At 43.3% G+C, this 22929-nt stretch overlaps 2 protein-coding genes across 2 annotated transcripts in view; both read right to left on the bottom strand.

Annotated features, from left to right (window-relative positions):
* IMMP2L (inner mitochondrial membrane peptidase subunit 2) overlaps nucleotides 1-22929 on the bottom strand; it is a 1432488-nt gene that overhangs the window by 1267056 nt on the left and 142503 nt on the right. The window lies entirely within an intron of this gene.
* LOC143961834 (C-C chemokine receptor type 4-like) lies at nucleotides 5405-9378 on the bottom strand. Its single transcript, XM_077471166.1, has 2 exons — nucleotides 9298-9378; nucleotides 5405-9065 (listed from the first exon to the last, which is right to left on the bottom strand). The coding sequence occupies exon 2, from the start codon at nucleotides 9055-9057 to the stop codon at nucleotides 7972-7974; it is 1086 nt and encodes a 361-aa protein (XP_077327292.1). The 5' UTR covers nucleotides 9058-9065; nucleotides 9298-9378; the 3' UTR covers nucleotides 5405-7971.

Here is a 22929-nt window from a genome sequence, read left to right as displayed (position 1 = left end):
GAGGTGAGAGGCCATTGTTACGTGTGATTTGAATGCATCAGGTTGATGTTTGGGAGGAGGACCCCACCACAATTGCGCATTGAATACAAGCATTTAAGGAAAAATGACTATTCATGGAGACTTATTGAATTTTGTTTGTTGTACACTATTATGTATTATTTTGGTTCATGTATGTGAAGTGAAATCACTGTGAGGGGTTATAGCTTGCAACAAATGTTTGGGTTGTACATTCACAATACTTTTTGGTTATAATATTTTTTGGCTACTAACGTGATTGTGCTGATAGCTCACAGTTTTAGGTTTAAAGTGTTACTAAACCTAAAAACTTTTTTTTAACTTAATGCATGATTTGCATTAAGGTAAAAAAGGTTTTCAGTTTCTCTGTGCCCCCCTTCCCCTGTGTGAAGGCAAAGAGAGGGGAGAAAAAATCAGCGATGTGCAAGGCTGAATCTATTCTCCCTTTTCCTTTTTACACAGCATTCAAGCAGCAGCAGGAGCCATTGGCTCTTGCTGCTGTCAATCAGATGCAGTAAAGAGGAAGTGGTGGACGGGCCCAAGTCTCGCTGTGTACATTTTTGGAGCATGGCTCCATAGACACAAAGGTCGGGAGCACACAGACAATGCTCTCCCCTAAGGCAGTAGCTGGCTATTGTAGTCCTAAAGAGAATAAGAGGAGCCAAGATCGCTGCTGGGGACACCATAAAAGGAGGATCCAAGCCACTCTGTGCAATACCAGTGCACAGAGCAGGTACATATAACACGTTTGTTATTTGAATTAATTAAAAATATATATATATATATATACTTTAGTAACACTTTAAGTCCAGTGAGGTGCCTGTCACCTTGTGGAATTATTTCTTTACTTCATATCTGACAGGTTTACTGTTCTCTATGAATATTCATTCCAGAGATCCAATGCTGGATGCTTTGGTCTTAGCTCCTTCGAGTGTAAAGTCATTGCAGCTACTATGCCTGCCCTCCCCTCCTGCAAAATCACAGAAGCCTTTGTATTATATGAACTCATTAATAAAATACAATGGCTTCAGTGAATGGGAAGCAGAGCAAAGGGGCGTACATAAGTATTGTGTGTATTTTTCTCCTCTCACAGCCTGAGGTATATCCCCCAGGAGTGCAACAAAATGTCAGCTGTAAATAATACAGATCAATCCAGAAGATACCTCATTTGACTTGTCTCATAGTATGCATGCATATAATACAATTTGTCTAAATTCCTAGAATTTAGTTTTAAGTTAGCTTCTACATTTTCAAAGAGTAAGGCCGCGTACACACGCAAACTTTGTTCGTCAAACAGTTTGAGCGGACAGTCCGCTCAAAATTAGCATGGACGGACTTGGCCACACACGACGAACGAACAGTCCGCTGAAACTTGCGCGATGACGTGAACGGTACGTACGACGGGACTAGAAATACGACGTCCTATACACTGCAATGCAACCTTCGCCGTGTAAATCCTTTCTGAGCATGCGCGGAACTTAGTTTGACGAACAAGCCTACACACGGGCGGACTGTCCGCTCAAACCAAGTTTCAGCGGACAGTTTTACGGAATTTCCGAAAAACTTTGTTCGTCAGACTGTCCGCTGAAACTGTCCGCTGAAGCCCACACACGAGCGGACTGTCCGCCGAAACACTGTTCAGCGGACAAAGTTGGGCGAACAGTCCCCGCGTGTGTACGCGACCTAACACTGTAGAGATGCAAGTTTGAAAGAAGGTGAGAGCAATCGATTTCAACACAGGAGAGGACACGCCAGAAGTGTGGGGAAAAAAAGTAAGTTTGGAGTTATGCTTTAATTAGCGATACAAAACAATGCAAGGGACTACTGTCATCATAGGTTTAGAACAGTAAGGCCGCGTACACACGGGCGGACTGTTCGCCCAACTTTGTCCGCTGAACAGTGTTTCAGCGGACAGTCCGCTCGTGTGTGGACTTCAGCGGACAGTTTCAGCGGACAGTCTGACGAACAAAGTTTTTCGGAATTCCCGTAAGACAGTCCGCTGAAACTTGGTTTGAGCGGACAGTCCGCTCGTGTGTAGGCTTGTTCGACAAACTAAGTGTTGCGCATGCTCAGAAAGGATTTACACGGCGAAGGTTGCATTGCAGTGTATTGGACGTCGGATTTTTCGTCCCGTCGTACGTGCCGTTCACGTCATCGCGCACGGTTTCAGCGGACTGTTCGTTCATCGTGTGTGGTCAAGTCCGCTCATGCAAATTTTGAGCGGACTGTTTGTCGGATTGTTTGACAAACTAAGTTGGGCGAACAGTCCGCCCGTGTGTCTACGCGGCATTAGAAGAACTCCAGCAGGAAAAGGGAATGACAACAGATAAAGAAGACAGCAATATTCAGAATAAAAACATAAGGTAGGGTAGAATGGTCAACCATAACATATTTTAAATAGAGCAGGGAAGGGTTAGAGCCTCTGTCAGGTTTTAATTACTATCTGGCACCCTACTGGGGATATAATTCTATGCATCAGGACAGGAAATGAGGGAAATCCATCCAACAGAGTCAAAGATAATAGACATTTTTAGAGACGTTTAAGATAACGATTCAGACTTCTGACTGTTTTTATAGCCGGTTTTGCCTTTCTGGCCCATTCATGCCTGCACTCCCGTTTACCACTTACAATGATACTAAAGTCTTGGTTTTTTTTCTGTTAAATATAACAAACATGTAATACTTATCTGCACTGTGCAGTGGTTTTGCACAGAGCAACCCAGATCCCTCTCTTCTTGGGTCCCACTTCAGTGCTCATGGCTCCTCCCTCCTGTTGCTTGCCCCCATAGCAAGCGGCTTGCTATTGGGCCCTTGAGCCATGCCACAGCTCCTTGTGTCCATTCAGACACAGAGCTGAGGCCCAGCCCCACCCCCTTTCACTCCTCACTGGCTCATGGACTTTGATTGACAGTAACATGAACAAATGGCGCCGCCCTGCTGTCTCAGCCAATGAGGAGGGGAGTCCCGGATGGTCAAGTCTCTCGTGCAACATTGCTAGATCTAGATGAACCTCAGGTAAGTATTAGGGGGGATGAGGGGAGCTGCTTCACACAGAAGGTTTTTTATCTTAATGCATAGGATGCATTAAGATAAAAAGCCTTCTGACTTTACAACCACTTTAAAGTATAATAAGGCTTACCTGTAGGTAAAATTAATATCTACTAAACGTGCACCATTTTGGTGAGTGACACAGGAGTGATGTCATTGCTGCTCCAGTCAATTACAGCGTCGGAGCTCGAAAACCCAGAAGAAAGACGGGGGAATGTGTTAGCCCTGTCAGTGGTAACTTTACAGCACTGGAGGGCTTCATTCCAAGGTAAGCATTTCAAAACGTGCTAGTATGCGATGCATACTAGCACATTATACCATCGCCGTGCAGTTTTTTTTTTTTCCTGAACATCCGTAGGTTACAACCACTTTAAGGTGTCACAGAAAAAGGAAAAATGAAAAAAATAAATAAAAAATAACCTCATCTATGCGCCACCTTTTTTTTTAAACTAGGTTCATACTAAGCTCTACCATTTCATGTATAATGCTCAACATTTACAATTTCCACATATAGTGACTATATTGTTTAAACGTTATCTGTACAATAAGGAGCTTAAAAATACCAGTCATGCAATCTGAAAATACGGCTTTATTCATATCTATGTTGCGGTGCACTGTAGGTATGTTTTACATGCATTTAATGCATCATTGGTTGAAAACTGCATCAAGAATACAGCAAGCAAGCCTTTTTTTTTTTTTAAATGCACTGAACCCACAATGCTCCTAAATGCACCAGTATGAGTAAAGCCCAACACATACCTCCCAAAATTTTGAGATGAGAATGAGGAACACCTACTAACAAATGTATGTAGGCATAGGACACGCCCCCTGCCACACCCCCTTAAAGGAAAATTAACAACAAAAAAAGGTTAATTAAATCCACAAGGACTTTTTATTTTACCACTACTATTCCTTTATATTGGCTTCTAACCACTTAAGAACCAGCCTCGTTTTGAGATTTTGGTGTTTACATGTTTAAAACAGTTTTATTTTGCTAGAAAATTACTTAGAACCCCCAAAAATGATATAGTGTTTTTTTCTAACACCCTAGAGAATAAAATGGCGGTCATTACAATACTTTTTTCCACATCGTATTTGCGCAGTGATCTTACAAGTGCACTTTTCTTTGGAAAAAATCACTTTTTTGAATAAAAAAAAAGACAGCAGTAAAATTAGCCCAATTTTTTTTATATCGTGAAAGATAATGTTACGCCGAGTAAATTGATACCCAACATGTCATGCTTCAAATTTGCAGCCGCTCGTGGAATGGCGACAAACTTTTACCCTTAAAAATCTCCATAGGCGAGGTTTAAAAAATTCTACAGGTTGCATGTTTTGCGTTACAGAGAAGGTCTAGGGCTAGAATTATTGCTCTCACTCTACCGATCCTGGCAATACCTCACATGTGTGGTTTGAACACCATTTTCATATGCGGACGATACTCACATATGCGTTCGCTTCTGCGCACGAGCGCGGCGGGACGGGAAGCGTTTACATTTTTTTATTATTATTTAACCTTTTATTTTTTATTTTTACACTGTTTAAAAAAAAAAAAAAAAGTCACTTTTATTCCTATTACAAGGAATGTAACCATCCCTTTTAATAGAAAAAAAGCATGACGGGACCTCTTAAATATGAGATCTGGGGTTGAAAAGTCCTCAGATCTCATATTTAGACTAATATGCAATTAAAAATAAAAAAATAAAATTGTAATTTAAAAAAAGAATTTAAAAAAATTGGCCCTTTAAGAGCTGTAGGCGGAAGTGATGTTTTGATACTGCCTCTGCCCAGCAATTGTATGGAGACGGGTGGGGGCCATCTTCCCCTCACTCGTCTCCATACCAAGCAGGAGACAACCCGTGATTGCCTCCACAGCTGCCGGCTCCGGTAAGCGGCGAAGGGCACTGGATCACAGCGGGGGGGGGGGTCCTCTCCCACCACTGATAAAAGTGATCTTGCTGGGAATCCGCCACAGAGACCACTTTTATCTTGTAGCAGACAGCTACTGCCATGACAACGATATCTTCTTTCAAACAGCCGCCGTAAAACTGCGGCGGGCGGTCCGTAAGTGGTTACAAATGCAGCAATTTAGAATTAGATGAAAGGTTTAGCACTGGGAAACACTTTTTGAAAGATAAAAAGTACATTTTATATACAACTATGCGGATCAGACCAAAATGAGGGACAAATGAGGCGTAAAGCGGGACAGAGGGACATTGGTCCAAATCAGGGACAGTCCCTCGAAATCAGGGACAGTCCCTCGAAATCAGGGACAGTTGGGAGCTATGCTAACAACCTGGACAAAATAAAGAACACCAACAGCATTTTCTAAATGACACACATTTATTTTAGATAAAACCACAAGAGTACTTATGTTTTTCCAAGCATTAGAAAGAAAAGTACATTAAAAAGTACAATCCACAATCCACATCTACAACTAAGTGATGCCATCTAGATAGTTCATTGTGGTTCAGCCTTTGTGCAGCCCAAACACATAGATTGAAATGACCACACTGAATTGTAGCTGCATATGTATAAAAAGGAAAGTGAAACACTATATTTTTGTTGTGCTACTAAGCAAAAGTAGATCAAAAGTAATTACCTTAAAAGAATTAGACCACATACAGGTGGGCGACTGGGACTGTAGCAAATAAACTTCGGGTTTACTTCCCCACCCAGGAGCCACAGGTGCTGGACACAGTCACCCATAAAAATGAATGGCTATACACTAGTACCTAAAAAACTGAGCTAATACGTTTGAGTATATGACCCCGAAAGCAAAAAGTATGGGTCTGAGAGCATCTATCCGCAGGCATGCACAGCTTTACCCAGGTACCAGTGTATAGGTGTGAAAAGCTATTGATTTCTGTGTGCAGCTATAAGATAAAACCTGTGGCTCCCAGCTGGGGTAATGCACGCAAATTTTACATTGTGTGGTTCCAGGCTCCCATGTGCATGAGGCCTAAGGCTGGCCATACATCATACAATTTTTATTATACAATTTTTCTTTACCAGATTTACCAAACCATATAATATGAGGTCAAACCCAAACACTTCCAATTTGTATGCAATCAGGTGGGCCCTTGTACTATATAGTGGAAGGTAAATCTAAAGGAAATTGAATAAGAAAATTGTATAATGCATGGTCAGCTTTAATCTTTGAAAATTGTTTCCTGAAAATATATATTTAACAAATAGGAATAATAAAATAAAATAAAAAAACACATAAAAGCAGGGCTAAAGATCATAAAAGTGCAATGTGCGAGAAAAATGCAATGTGCAAACAATCAAATATTAGATTATTATTATAATCCCACATAAATGAATAACCTACATGGAAGACATCACACACGATAAACCGATACTCACAGCTTTTCTTCCACACAAGCTGACAGTCTGCTGGGATATATTACTTCTGCTTTAATACAAGAATGCTGAAGGTACTGCTTATGCAGTTTGAATAAAGAGATTGCAATGTAAACAGGCTTCACTATACTTGGCTTTTTTCTATACGAATGACCTGAATGGAGCGGTTATCGAGTGGCCACCATTTACCTTGATGCCGGGTTATCACACGCTTCTTTGACCATTATAATTTATGGTCCACGCTATTCGGTAAGAGGCGTACGTTAATTGTTAGTGTATGGTGGCGGAGCTCATGTATCAACTTTACTTACAACTTTTGCACTTCATGGGAAAAAAAATGTGCACTTTATGGGCACTTTTCTTGGCTCTATATGAAATAGGACTTATGTTTTCATTGCTATATAAATGCTACATGTAATGATGTTTATCATTACTATGTATGCATTTATGTGTTTAATTGTCTTTACTTACAATTGTTGGCATAATTTGCACTTTATTTGGGGTTATTCATTTATGTAAGATTATAATAATGATCTAATATTAGATTTTTTGCACATTCCATTTTTCTCGCACATTGCACTTTTATGATCTTTAGCTTTTATGTATTTTTTTTATTTTATTTTACTAACAGCTGGTATCACGGATGATTAAGTGGCTGCTTGCTATTTTTGTTTCTGACCTAGCTTGGATACTTTTTGGATTTGTTAAATAGGAATAATTGTAATGATTCTTTGAATCCAAACATATCCCTCATATCCATTGTTCTCATATTAAGTTCAACAATGGAAAAGCTTTGACATGTTTACAAGGCTGCGTTAGCACTTTGCAAATATGGTGTGTACAATGTAATAATTTCATGAAGCAGCAAACTACTCTGTCTAATTTTTAATTGCATCACATCATCTACACAATAGAAACATATTTACACTATTTGAGAAGTATAGATTTGTGCGGCCAGACGTGTGGTCATAAAGGCCATCACAGCAAAATGCTTAGCCCAAGCAAAAAAAGTACACAGCACAGTTTTTACATACACAATTATCCAATGTTACCAATAGGCCATGTTCACACTACATGCTGTGTAGCTATGCACTTGGTGGAAATAGAACACGCTGCATTTAAACACAGCCTAACACACTACAAGTTACAGTGCACATTAAGGGAAACAAAGTACTTTTGCTTTAGGAAAAAATGTATATCAAAGCAACACAATAAAAATAGGAGGTCTACGGAAGAACATTTAACGCATACTGAACATAATTCATGTGGCGTGAATCCAGCTCTACTGAGAGATCATCAAGTCTGCAGGCGGGTGCTGTCCCCTAGTTACCAAGTTCATTATCTTTGGGAGGACGCATTTCAAATGTTAACAACCCGCAAGTGCTGTAGAGTTTGTCCCCAACTGTTAAAATCCCAGCAATCCATAATTTGGGAAGTGTTATACCCTCAGGCCGGTTTAGGAGTAAAATTAGGTGTCAGGGCATGTGGGGCCATGTTCTTCTCTTTTTGGCACTGGCATCATAAACCACAGTGCAGGTCATGTCACACAACAGCTTCTGTAAAAGATGAAGATCGAGATTCCCTGGTACTGGAAAAACGGTCTAGAAGTGAGCTTTCAAATGATCCACATGCTTTATTAACTTTCATGCATTTAAGGAGCTTGCTAAACATTCTACATAAATGCTTCTGAAAGTTTTCCCCTGCAAAAGTATAAATGATAGGATTTAAACAGCAATGGACAAATGATATTGTCTGAGTGATATCTATTGCCAAATCCAATTGTTTCGAAAAATTATCCAAATCTTGGAAAATGAAGTTAAATACGCCAAGTACTTTTAAAAACTTAAAAAATATCACAATATTATATGGAGTCCAAAAGAGAAAAAACACAGCGACAATTATAAATATCAACTTAACTGCATATTTCTTCTGCCTACTCTTACTGTTTTGTAAATTTTTAATAATACGAGAGTAACAGAAAAATAAAACGGTAAGCGGGATTATTAGGCCAAAGACATTCATTTGCAAATATGACAGTAGTGTCATTGTCACTTCTTGCTCTTTTGGATAAGAAACCGTGCAATATTTTAATCCATCTTTAATATCCTGATGGTGAAAAATAAAGTTAGGCAAAGAAAAGAGAAAAGAACATGTCCAAACAGACAAAGTGATAATGATGCCCAAACGTACAGTCCTGAACTTGAGTGAAAAGACCACATGGACAATTGCTAAATACCTGTCCACACTTAAGACTGTTACAAAGAAAATACTGCTGAAAAAACCAATGTAATACATTGCAGCCAGGATTTTGCACATTGCATCTCCATATTCCCACTGGTATTTAATGGAGTACATAACAAATGGGAGGGCGAACACAAAGAGTAAGTCAGAAATTGCCATGTTAAGCAGATATATGTCAGTCACTGAAGCCAGCTTCTTAAACCATATCAGTATCCCCAAAACCAGGCCATTCCCAACAAGTCCACAGGTAAAAACGATGCTGTACAGGACAGGCTTGAAAATTTCTTCAACTGAAGTCAGATGTTTGACAGTGTATGTTACGAAATCAGGATACACATAATCTTCTGTGGTTGAGGTTGTCGTAAAATTCTTATTTGCAGAATCCATGCTGTCTGCTACAATCATAAAAATGATTCATTGCATTATATTAAGATGCATTATTTACACATACAATTAGTATGTGTGAGATATATATATATATATATACAGTATATATACTCTTATCCACACACACTCACCTATTTATCAGTATACAGATCTGTCATACATATATGTAAAGCTACACACAAAATATATTCATGTCCATACACACACAACCATGCAAATGCATTTAGAAAATATACTTACTTCACACAAAATACAGCACAAGTTAATGATTAACGTGGCTAACAGCAAACGAGTAAATGAAGATATTCACAGAAATGTCAGGTTACTAAGCAGGATGTACAAAAAAAGCCCACATTTCCTGGGCAACTCAATATAGCCTTCCTTAAAGAAACACTATTTTTGTGTGCTGTCTATAAAAAAAAAAAAAGATTTATAGTAAAACAAAAACACATACCAAGAATGGAAAAAACAAACAAACATATGAATGAGCCCTTACAGTAATGCTGTGATGCTGTGTACTGGGTAAGCTCAATTCCCCCATGTCACAGAGTCATGGCGGTGTAGAGAGAGGGACACAACTGTGACCTTCACAAATTTAGTAATCTTACACTGGCTCCAGTGACACTTTAAAGAAGTTTGCAGCAAACCTCATTGTGCAAAACTTGTCACCCAAAAGAAGCGCCTGCTCCGTTTTGGGCAACAAGCTTCACATGATGCAGTTAGCTGCGATTGCAGAGCCATTTGTTGCGCAACAATTGAGCCAAAACCTAGCTACCATTAAAAATGAATACCACGCAAACATGCGGTGTGTTTTGATACCATTACCGTGCAATTTGAGATCTCGGGCAGAATCACAACAATTCTGGCCAACATCCCAAAATGCCAGATGTGAACGGGGCCTTATGCCGCGTACACACGATCGGAAATTCCACCAGCAAAAGTCTGATGTGAGCTTTTGGTCGGAAATTCCGACCGTGTGTATGATCCATCGGACTTTTGCTGGCGGGATTCCCACCAGCAAATGATTGAGCTCAGATTCTCTATTTTTTCGTCGGAAATTCCGTTCGTCTGTATGCAATTCCAATGCGCAAAAAAACATGCATGCTTGGAAACAATTTGACGCATGCTCAGAAGCATTGAACTTAATTTTCTTGGCTCGTCATAGTGTTGTACGTCACCACGTTCTTGACAGTTAAAATTTCAGAGAACTTTTGTTTAACCGTATGTATGCAAGCCAAGCTTGAACGGAATTCCGTCAGAAAAAAAAAACAAGATTTATCTGTTTTTCTGACAGAAATTCCACTCGTGTGTACGGGGCATTAGTTGCAGATATTGATACCTAAAGGAGGCCATGCACAATTATAGACACTAACTTTGGATCACTTTCTTCAACAAATACATTATTTTATGTTTGACTCTTGTTTATTTGGCTCCTCGTTATTTAGCTTTAAGACTAAGGCCGCGTACACACGGGCGGACTGTTGGCTCAACTTTGTCCGCTGAACAGTGTTTCCGCGGACAGTCCGCTCGTGTGTGGGGCTTCAGTGGACAGTTTCAGCGGACAGTTTGACGAACAAAGTTTTTCGGAAATTCCGAAAAACTGTCCGCTGAAACTTGGTTTGAGCGAACAGTCCGCCCGTGTGTAGGCCACTTTCGAAATGAGCAAACTGTTCCCGCTCGGAGGGAAGTCTGCTCATTTCGAGCGCGTGTACAGGTAGGCGGGGCCCGCGACGGAGACGTCGCGGGCTCCGCCGCCTGGAATGCACTTAAAGGGGAACCCCAACGCCGAAAAAAATCGGCGTGGGGGTCCCCCAAAGTCCACAACAGACCCTTGTCCGAGCACGCTACCCGGCCGGCCAGGAAAGGGGGGCGAGCGAGCGCGCCCCCCCTCCTGAGCCATACCAGGCCGCGTGCCCTCAACATGGGGGGTGCCTTGGGGAAGGGGGGGCCGCGCGGCCCCCCCACCCCAAAGCACCTTGTCCCCATGTTGATGAGGACAAGGGCCTCTTCCCGACAACCCTGGCCGTTGGTTGTCGGGGTCTGCGGGCGGGGGGCTTATCGGAATCCGGGAGCCCCCTTTAATAAGGGGGCCCCCGGATACCGGCCCCCCACCCTATGTGAATGAGTATGGGGTACAATGTACCCCTACCCATTCACCTGTAAAATAAAAGTACCCAAAAAAAAACCACAACACACGAGATAAAATATTTTATTGCACAGCTCCGGGGGTCTTCCGTCTTCGGGGGTCTTCTCGCCGGACTCCTCCGCTATCTTCTTGTAGCTCTTTTGCTAGCGGAGGAGTCCGGCTTTCTTCCTCCCCGCCGCCGGCCTCTTCTCCTGACTTCGGGGGTCTTGTCCCCCTCTTCGGTTCTTCTGCCGGGCCACCGCGCCTTCTTATAGCTCTTTTGCAGGCGGTGGCCCGGTCTTCTGTCGCCGCTGTCGCCGCCGCCTTCCGTTCTTCTTCTTCTTCTTGTTCTTCTTGTTCTTCTCCAGGAGATGTTGACACGTCGCTCTCTCCGGCCGGAATGCCAGAGCCGCGCTGTGCGGCCACTTATATAGTGACAATGGGGCAGTGTCACATGGTATATGTCACATGGGTTGGTCACATGGGTTGATGTCACATGGGGACTATGACATCGTAAGGGGGCGGGGTCACCATGTGACCAACCCATGTGACATATACCATGTGACACCGCCCCATTGTCACTATATAAGTGGCCGCTCAGCGCGGCTCTGGCATTCCGGCCGGAGAGAGCGACGTGTCAACATCTCCTGGAGAAGAACAAGAAGAACAAGAAGAAGAAGAAGAACGGAAGGCGGCGGCGACAGCGGCGACAGAAGACCGGGCCACCGTCTGCAAAAGAGCTATAAGAAGGCGCGGTGGCCCGGCAGAAGAACCGAAGAGGGGGACAAGACCCCCGAAGTCGGGAGAAGAGGCCGGCAGCGGGGAGGAAGAAAGCCGGACTCCTCCGCTAGCAAAAGAGCTACAAGAAGATAGCGGAGGAGTCCGGCGAGAAGACCCCCGAAGACGGAAGACCCCCGGAGCTGTGCAATAAAATATTTTATCTCGTGTGTTGTGTTCTTTTTTGGGTACTTTTATTTTACAGGTGAATGGGTAGGGGTACATTGTACCCCATACTCATTCACATAGGGTGGGGGGCCGGTATCCGGGGGCCCCCTTATTAAAGGGGGCTCCCGGATTCCGATAAGCCCCCCGCCCGCAGACCCCGACAACCATCGGCCAGGGTTTTCGGGAAGAGGCCCTTGTCCTCATCAACATGGGGACAAGGTGCTTTGGGGTGCCTTCCCCAAGGCACCCCCCATGTTGAGGGCACGCGGCCTGGTACGGCTCAGGAGGGGGGGCGCGCTCGCTCGCCCCCCTTTCCTGGCCGGCCGGGTAGCGTGCTCGGACAAGGGTCTGTTGTGGACTTTGGGGGACCCCCACGCCGATTTTTTTCGGCGTTGGGGTTCCCCTTTAAGTCCATTCCAGGCGGCGGAGCCCGCGACGTCTCCGTCGCGGGCCCCGCCTACCTTGACACGCGCTCGAAATGAGCGGACTGTTGCCTCGTGTGTGGGCGAGTCCGCTCATTTCAAAAGTTGCGCGGACTTAGTACGACGAACAAAGTTTGCCGTATTTGTCCGCTCAAAAAGTGCCGTGTGTGGGCGTGTTCGTTCATTCAAAAGTTTGAGCGGACTGTTTGACGAACTTAGTTTTGGCAGACAGTCCCCGCGTGTGTACGCCGCCTTAGGCCGCGTACACACGAGAGGATTGTCCATCCAACTTAGTCCGCTGAAACGTGTTTCAGCGGACAATCCGCTCGTGTGTGGGCTTCAGCTGACTTTTTCAGCGGACAGTCTGGCGGACTAAGTCTTTCGGAATTTCCGTAATTTTGTCCGTCCAAACTTGGTTTCAGCGGACAGTCCACTCGTGTGTAGGCAAGTTGGACGGACTAAGTATGGCGCATGCTCAGAAAGGATTTACACGCCGAAGGTTGCATTGCAGTGTATTGGACGTCGTATTTCTAGTCCCGTCGTACGTGCCGTACACGTCATCGCGCAAGCTTTCAGCGGACTGTCTGTTCATCGTGTGTGGTCAAGTCCGTTCATTCAAAAGTAGGACGGATTGTCTGTCGGATTGTCTGACGAACTTAGTTGGGCAGACAATCCGCCCGTGTGTACGCGGCCTTATTGTACATGAAAAACTGATTTCTTTTTAGGTCATATATAAGCAAAATAATTACATTTTCAGAAAGATTTTATAAACTTTAGGGCTAAACTACAAGAATTCAGTGACTTTGTAAAAGGTAAAGACACACTAAGTTAAAGCAGATCTTCAGTCATTTTTTCAACTTCGCATCTATTAAATTCTCTGCCCTTGTTGTTATAGCTTTGGATAGTAAAACCTTTTTTTTCTGCCAGTAAATACCTTATACAGCCCACTTCCTGTTTCTTGTCTGGTCATTAGCCTAGGCTTATGTCATCATGCACAGCTCCCTCTTTCACTCTTGTGAAAGTTTGCCAGGAAGGGAGGGGGATGAGTCATAAGAGAGCCAATGAGAGCTGAATGGCTGCAGAGCTAGAGGTGTACTTCTGTGTGTGTGTAAATCCAGGAAGTGAACAGGCAGCAGCTTTAGATGCCCACAGTTAAAATGGATGCAGCCAGACTTAGTAGAGGGGGGTTTCTGTAGCCTATTTGGCAAGTACAGAATAACAGTATTTATAAAATTATATGTAAAGTGGTTGGAGGGAAGCTTCAGAATAACAAAAAATGTTTTTATTACAAATTATGTGAGCGGACTGCAGTTCCTCTTTAAGTCCAAGGAGCTGCGTGGTATCTCCTAGGCTTATTTTTCATATTATATTTGACAGGTTTATTGCTCTTCTAGGAATTACATTTAAGACACTCAGACTTTCAGGGCTGTGAGAGGTAGCTCTACTTACCCCTCCACCATGTTGCCCTGGAATGTTGTGAATATGTTCATATAATACAAAGGCTTCTGTGAATGGGCAGGAAGAGGAGTGACTCTGGTGTGCAGTCATGTTGGAACAGGGAGGGGCCATACCAAAATTGATCCCACAAAGTTGGGAGCATTGAGCATGGAATTGTCCAAAATATCTTGGTATGCTGATGCCTTAAGAGTTCCCTTCACTAAAACGAAGGGGCCAGGCCCAACCTCTGAAAAGCAACCCCTCACCAGAATCCTCCCTCTACCAAATTATTTGGACCAGTGCACAAAGCAAGGTCCATAAAGACATGGATGAGCGAGTTTGGGGTGGAAGGATTTGACTGGCCTGCACAGAGTACTGACCTCAACCCGATAGAACACCTTTGGGATGAATTAGAGCGAACAATGCAAGCCAGGCCTTCTTGTCCACATCAGTGCCTGACCTCACCAATGCACTTCTGGAAGAATGGTCAAACATTCCCATAGACAAACTCCTAAACCTTGTGGGCAGCCTTCCCAGAAAAGCTGAAGCTGTTAGGGCTTGTTCACACTTGACTAAATTTGTAACACCCAACAAACATTTCTATAGCATTTGTATGGTGTTCGTACGGGCATCAATGAGCTTTAGAATAGGGTATTTTACAAGGGTTAAAAATGTTCCCTAAACTCCCTATGCGCAGTTTATTAACGTTTAATGAGCGTTAAAACTGCTCCACAATGGAAAGTGCCAGAAATTAACAAATTTTAACGTGCCAAAACTGCACTAAAAGCATGCTGAAAATGCCGCCAGAGCGTTTACTGAGCATTACCATAGACTTGAATAGGAGGCGTTGAAAGGCTTCAAATGCCTCCTGATTCGACATGAGACTTTGGTGCCAACACTTAGTATGAACAGCACATTTTTATTTTTTTATCCCCATGTTGATGGAGACAATGGCCTCATCCTCAAAACCCTTGCCTGGTGGTTTTGGGGGTCTGCGGGCGGGGGGGCTTACCTGAATCTGGAAGCCCCCTTTAACAAAGGGACCTCCAGATCCCAGCCTCCGCCCTTTGTGAATTGGTAACAGGTACATTGTTTCCCTATTTCACAAAAAAGTGTCAAAAATAGTAAAAATTACAGGAGACACTTTGGGACAAGTCCTTTATTAAAAATCAAAATGGCCCACGATGTAGATCCATCTCTTGCTGCCCAACGAGCCAAAAAAAGTAATAAAAACTGCAATAGCTCCACCTCTATGGGAGGCTCCCGCCGAGTGACGGTTCTTCTCAATGACAGCTGTTATATAGCTGAGCGTGGGGCCACTCAATGACGTAAAACAGGGGACCCTGCCTTCCTTTGATGTCATGTGGTGTCAGAGGGGGGCGGGTCACCCGTTTACATCACCGGGTAGCCCCGGACTCAGCTTTACAACAGCTGTCACCGAGAAGAAGCATCACTCGGTGAGAGGCTCGAATGGAGGCAGAGCTGTTGCAGGGTTTTTTTCTTCTTTTTTCGGTCCGTCAGGTGGCATGAGATGGATATACACCGCGTGACATTTTTATTTTTTTTATTTTTGTTAAAGGGGGCTTCCAGATTATAATAAGCCCCCTGCCTGCAGACCCCAACAACCACCGGGCAAGGGTTGTGGGGATTTGGCCTTTGTCCCCATCAACATGGGGACAAGATGCTTTGGGGGGCTACTCCAAAGCACCTTCCTCATGTTGAGGGCATGTGGCCAGGAACCATTAGGAGGTGTGTTCTCTCATCCCCTCTCTTTTCCTGCGGCCTGCCAGGTTGCGTGCACAGATAAGGGTATGGTATAGATTTAATAAAGTTAGGTTGCCTGTGTTGCATACAGTACTTGTTATGATTATTAGTGCCATCAGATCAGAATTTGACTGGCGCATACCTTTAACACTGCAAAACTTAAGTAATTAGAAAGTGGACTGTTTAAAGAGGGTTGGCATTTTTTTTTTCAAAACAGCAATATAATGATCTATTCTGTAAATCTTCTTAAACATGACATGTTGTCAGCAAATATTACCATATGTTGTCTACCTAGGCAGGTGATGAATTAGCAAGTTATATTCCATGCTGCTGTAGGCATCTTACAATAACTTTGGGTGCAAGTGCACCTATCCTTCACTGGGTTTGCAAATTTTTTAACATTCAGTATTATTTTTAGGACTTCTTTCTATAACCGTTTACCATCTCACAATATGAGAGCAATACATTCACAATTCTTCTCAATATCTGTTTAAAATGGTCAGCAAGTTGCAGAATGGGTAAAGGTTTCTATATGCCAGAAGGCTTAATCACAACTGCTTATTATACATTTGGAGGCATCATTGCCTTATTGCTTATTCTGGCACAAAATAGGTTCTGCAACAGCTTTGTGTCATTGTGACAGCTTGTCGTGTTCTCCAATTCTGCCGCCCTAAAGAATATTGCGTCACTGATCTGTACCCTGTCACTAAGATTTAGATTAAAGGCTCTATTACTGCTAGGGAAAAATACTTAAACATATGCAGACTATGTTAAGGTTCCAAAATCTAAGATATGCCAACATAGCAGCACTATTGGTTTCCAGCTGTCCATTATAAAATGTCCCTAAAATACATTGATACATTTTTCATCAACATTCCACGGCACTTTTTTTCTTTTCAAGAATGTTAACTTATGATGGGTGCATAGCTTTGCAAACAGAATTGCAGCAAAGTATAAATGTGTGCTGAAATTCAATCTGTAGAAGTTGTCAATTTACAACTGATGAAATAAAAAGAGTCAGCTATTTTATTTAATATTCTCTAACTTATACATAAGCACACAATTCAGAGTTATAAATGACACCGTTTTCTGATTCCACTGGAAGGACTGACTCCAGAGTCAGAGGATGGCAAATGTGCATGTATAAATGACCATTAGTTGAGCTATTGAAACAATTTTCTCACTATATAAATTGTATAAGTCTGAAATTTCTCTCCCCCCCCCCCCCTTGCAGCATCTGATGGCGGCAGCCTTGTGGAGACAACACAGGACAGTATCCCTGAAATGGACCATCTGCTAACTTGAAACAGGCCTGCTGTTAACAACCATTCACTGAGGTCTTTTTGCCTATCCAAACAGCTATATTAACGCATTAACGGTGTACCCCTGGCAGTGTGACCATAAATCAAGGCTCACAGGCCACCCTGGGAAGTACTAATATTCATGAAATTAGCAGACTTTATGAATACCTAACCTGAGTGTATTGGTATGCCCTCACATCCAATGTAGGACTGTGTTTTCGGCTACACTTGGGCTACCTATTTGGCTCCGAATGGTGAGCGCCTTGAGCTCTACATCCCATTTCTAATTTATTAAAAGCTCCTGAATAAGAAACCAAGTAATGAAACGTGTAGAGCTGTAAAAGATTCACTAAGGACAAGTGGAACCCCAGCACCTGGCGAAAACATGAACACTCTGGTATACATTTTTTCCTATGCACACGGTATACATCTATAAAGGGGTTTACACTTGATATACAGTATCCAATATTATTTTAGACAATGATTTATATTTAATTTATATTTAATTGTGTTATTGTGTAAAAAAATATAAAGAAACTTGGAGATTTTGTAAAGGATTTGGGAAGGATGAAATCTCCAATCCTAGGACCAGGTTGTCTTGCACACTGATGGGGCAGGTGTGTATGGGACTTTTGGTACAGTTAGAGCTATGGTTGTAGGCTGCCCCCCAGCAGACAGAGGAGGTCTCTGCCCAGGAGTCAGGAGGGCTCCACCTAGGAGAGAGGTGAGAGCAACAGCAGCAAAGCTGTATGGACAAAGCTTGTCCGTGAAGACTGAATGACAGACAAGGGCCTAAAGGGTAAGGCCAGAGCAGCAGTGTTCCATATGTGAAACCAGGAGGGTGATAATCCATTGTTTAGTAAACCCTTCAGATTGAAACCGATTCATTTGGTTTTCTGATTCTGGCTCAATTTTCTTTTACTAAAAGTGGGCAAGAAAAGCCCAATGGCTCCCACTGCTATCAATCTGCCCAATGAGGAGGAAGACAGTGGAGAGAGCCTCTGCTCTACTGCATGTCGCTGGATCAGATCTGGCTCAGGTAAGAATAGGGGGTGGGGTTGGGGGGATCCTGCAGCAGAGAAGGTTTTTTTTTAATCTTAATGCAAAGAATGCATTAAGGTAAAAAAAAACTTGAGGCTTTAGAACCATTTTAAGGCTATCGTTGCCTTTACAGATTTGGCTATGCAACTCTCAGATGTGTCTAAAACAGTCTGCCAGATTACTGCTATCTGGCCTCAATAAACATCAGGCATGCCTATCTGCACTTTCCTGTCTCATTAATGCTGTATGAGTTTTGCAGTGGGTGATCAGCATTACCAGTGTGTCACACTTCCCTTTGGCTTGTCCACGGCACCCTGGGTTTTCAAAGAGGTGCTTACCCCAGTTTTGGCTCTACTGCATCCTTAGGGGATTCATGTTGTGGGGTACCTGGACAATCTCCTGTTAAAGGATCAGTTCTCCCAGTCTGTGTCAGCCACTACCAAGAGATGTATGGTTCTGCAGAGCTTCGTATGAATCCTCATTGTTCAGCACATCTCACAGACTGGAGTATCTGGGTCTGACATTTTATAAAACTTAATCCAGTATCATGCGGCCTCAGGACAAACTTCTGTGTCTCCATTATCATGTCAGAGAATGAAAGAAGCCCTCAAGTCATGCTTGTATGAGGGTCTTGGGTCCCATGGTGGTCTCTTTTGAGCTTTAATTCCAGACTTTTGCAATTCAACAATTTGGCTGTGTGGGACAAAAACTCAGTCCTTGGAGGTTTGCACAGTGCTTCTGAACCTCAAGGCAAGTCTCTGCCTGATGTGGGGGGGGGGGGGGGGGGGGATTTCCAATCCGGTTCTAGAGTTTGGGAATTCTTCTTTTGTGGGAAGTTCTCACAATGCATGCCTGTCCATCAGGCTAGGTAGCAGTCCTGAATATCTTATCGGTGCAGGGGATGTCTTCGTTGGAGGAAGCTCGACTTCCAATCAACATTCTGGAACCCAGGGTGATTCAGTTCTGTAGTGTCACGTCACTGCTAGACTCCTCTATTGTGGCAACTGACAAGAATCCAGTCAGATGATGCCATGGCCATGACCTACATCATCTAGGCAGCAGAAGTTGCACTGTTCCAAGGGAAACATGATCCTCTCTTGGGCAGAAATGTATGTTCTTGTACTATCCACATTCCAGGCATGGAAATTTAGCAGGCAGACTTTCTCATTGTCTACAAGTGGATCTGGTGGATATGGCTCCCCACCCAGAAGTCTAAAGCCCTTTGTCAAAGGTGGGAATACCATATATATACCTCTTGGTGCCCTAAATCAAAAACCAACTGGACAGGTTTGTGGTCAGGTCAAGGGACCCTCGAGCTTCCATAGTGGATACTCTGGTGAAGTTGTGGGATCAATGCAATCTGATTTACACCTTTTCTACGCTGTCTACTATATAGGATCAAAAAGAAGGGCATACCATTGATCCCCCTTACAATGAATTGGCCCAGGAGAATACAATACACCAACATATGCAAGCTCCTGACAGACGCTCTGTGGATTTTTACAGATCATTTGGACTTCCTGTCCCAAGGGTCAATATTCCATCCTACTTCTCACTTACTAATTTTAATGCCATGTCTGTTGAATCCACAAACCTAATGGATAAGGGCATTTTGTATTCAGTCATCCATACGATCTTGAAGGCTAGGAAGTTGACTTCACGTAAAGTCTGGCATTATACCTGGATGGTCTAATTGCTTGATGAAAAGTACTTAATGGGACATATGCTATCTCCACTCTGGTCTGGACCAAAAAATGCCTAGCCACTCGCAGCTGGGTACAAGGCTGAACAGATCTCTAGCCAGAGATCATGGCAGTCACCACGTTGATTCAAAACTTGGAGCAATCCTATGAACGTGTACAGGTTGTCAATAAGAGTGAATAGGAACCTTTTTCCTCAGTACCTGGAACGTTCTCTGTCTCCTTAGTAGTACTGGAAAAAGCGGGACTTCGTCAATGTCCTTCCCAACTCAGTAACCAGGCGCTTCTCAGGATGCTGCTTGTTGGCCCTCCTCCGAAGAGTCCTCCCCCAGTCACTTCCACGAGCTGTGATGCCCCTCCAAGCCGAGAGCACACCCGGACATCTTAAATCCTCCCTCAGTTACTGCGCCTCGGACCAGCCGGTTCTGAGACTCAGGAACGGACGGATCTCTACCCCAGACCAGGCGGGTCTATTGGGGGTAACTAGCTGGAACATGTTGAGGGATGTCGGACACCCCGTGACCGGGACCCCTCGTGGGGCTACCCTGGTCCTGGAAAAACAACAGACCACATGGGCCTCACAAACTCCTCTCCCTAAACACGTGACCCCAACATCTTAAGTACCACTTCCCAGAGTCCTCAGCGAGACCCGACACTCCCGCTGATTGGCTCCGAGAAGGCTGATACCCAAAACGTCCAACCAGGCCTGGTTCTGGCCTGTCATGTGCACCTCACCACACACATGACCAAGCAGAATTTCTAACATAGCCCAGCCAAACTGATGTCAAAGTCAACCTACATAATTAATCCTCAGAACCCCAACTGTTCTGAGGCAAAAACTAAATTTACACCTGTGTGACACTTTAGCCAAAATGTCACATGCTACACTTCAATCCCAGGAGACGCCATTTTTGGGGAAACGCATCAGTTGGAGATCACGTGTGATGTCATGGTGGCTGGCAGGCAGGGCAACGCTGCGCCCGGCTTCATTTTACTGCTCAAATTTCATAGCCTCATTGTGTGTTTTGTTTTATTTTAATAAACCTACAAATGTTTTACGCTATGAGGCCTCTCCCTGTTTGCATGTTACATATGCTCACTTGGTGAGCGGATCTCAATCAAAGAACCATTCAGATTTCTTTTTGATTATATGATATTGTGTACTGCACATCATTCGGTGCATTAGCACTTTATTTTCTATTCCTTTTTTGAAATCCCACGAGGATATTGTGTCAGATTAATTTAGGTTGCATCACTTGTTACTATTATATTTAAAGGAACAGCACACCTTTTCTTGCATAAACAGCGGACAGCTGCATACTCTGTTCTCCTGCCCCACCCCCCTGTGGTCTGACATCTCTCGAAAGATAGTCTAGTCTGTTTCTTCTGCTGGGAGAGTTTCCATGCAGGGTCCACAACGATGGTGATACAGTTACAGTTAAAGTGGGGTCTTCATGTCTTGGCTTAATGCTCAATGTTCTGTTACACAAGCTCAGGTTAAGTGTTATTAAGGCTTCTGCTGGGTTACAGGTTTTGTGTTATACGTTTTGCTATACATTGTTACTAAACCCAGTAATATGAAACGATTTCACCCGCCGCTGACGCCCCCCCCCCCCCCCCCCCACAGTGCCCAAAGCTTATAGATCTTTGTATACATTAAAATGCTGCCACTATATACCTTTTTGGATGATCTGTATACCACGGGTTACATGATAAACTGTGCACAGTTTCTCCATTGCTGAGAGTTCAGGAAGGAGATTTCCACTGCAGCCTGCATACATGCCCACATGTTTAATTTAGAAAAATGTAAAATGATGCATTTGGGAGTCAAAAATATGAATGCAATCTATACACTGGGGGGGGGGGGGGGTCTAGGATGGAAAAGGACCTGGGGGTCCTAGTAGAGGATGGCATGCAAGCTGCTGCTAATGAAGCAAAAAGGATATTGGCATGCATTAAAAAGGGCAACAACTCCAGAGATAAAACAATAATTCTCCAGCTCTACAAGACTCTGGTCCGGCCACACCTAGAAAATGCTTTCCAGTTCTGGGCACCAGTCCTCAGGAAGGATGTACTGGAAATGGAGCGAGTACAGATAAGGGCAACAAAGCTAATAAAGGGTCTGGAGGATATTAGTTATGAGGAAAGGTAGCGAGCACTGAACTTATTCTTGCTTGAGAGGGGAAATGATTTCAATTTACAAATACCATACTGATGACCCCACAATAGGGATAAAACCTTTTCGCGGAAGGGAGTTCAACAAGACACGTGGCTACTCATTAAAATTAGAAGAACAGAGATTTAACCTTAAACTACATAGAGGGTTCTTTACTGTAAGTGTGGCAAAGTTTGTGGAATTTCCTTCCACAGGCAGTGGTCTCAGCGGGGAGCATCGATAGTTTCAAAAAACTATTAGATAAGCACCTGAATGACCACAACATACAGGGATATACAATGTAATACTGACACATAATCACACATATAGGTTGGACTTCATGAACTTGTGTCTTTTCAACCTCACCTACTATGTAACTATGTGTGATTGAGGGAACCATGAATGCCAAAATGTACTGTGACATACTGAAGCAGAGCATGATCCCCTCCCTCTGGTGACTGGGCCGCAGAACAGTATTTCAACATAACGGCCCCAAACACACCTCCAAGACTGCCTTGCTAAAGAAGCTGAGGGTAAATGTGATGGAATGGCCAAGTGTGTCTCTAGACCTAAACCCTATTGAGCATCTGTGGAGCATCCTCAAACGGAAGGTGGAGGAGTGCAAGGTCTCTAATATCTACCAGGTCCGTGATGTCATCATGGAGAAGTGGAAGAGGACTTCAGTGGCAACCTGTGAAGCTCTGGTGAACTCCATGCCAAAGAAGGTTAAGGAAGACCTGGAAAATAATGGTGACTACACAAAATATTGACACTTTGGGCTTAATTTGGACATTTTCACTTAGGAGTGTACTCACTTTTGTTGCCAGCAGCTTAGACATTAATGACTGTGTGTTGAGTTATTTTGAGGAGACAGCAAATTTACACTGTTATACAAGCTGTACACTCACTACTTTACATTGTAGCAAAGTGTAATTTCTTCAGTGTTGTCACATGAAAAGATATAATAAAATATTTACAAAAA

This window comes from Lithobates pipiens, unplaced genomic scaffold (genome assembly GCF_037356315.1).
Source record: "Lithobates pipiens isolate NorthernLeopardFrog02 unplaced genomic scaffold, aLitPip1_a1.2 Scaffold_8, whole genome shotgun sequence".
Classification (NCBI taxonomy): Eukaryota; Metazoa; Chordata; class Amphibia; order Anura; family Ranidae; genus Lithobates; species Lithobates pipiens.
Note: the sequence above shows the minus strand (reverse complement) of the source record. Positions and strands in the feature narration are given on the sequence as shown.

What these genes read in the sequence shown, in the direction of transcription:
- LOC143961834 (XM_077471166.1), bottom strand. Translation starts at nt 9,057, where the DNA reads ATGGATTCTGCAAATAAGAATTTTACGACAACCTCAACCACAGAAGAT.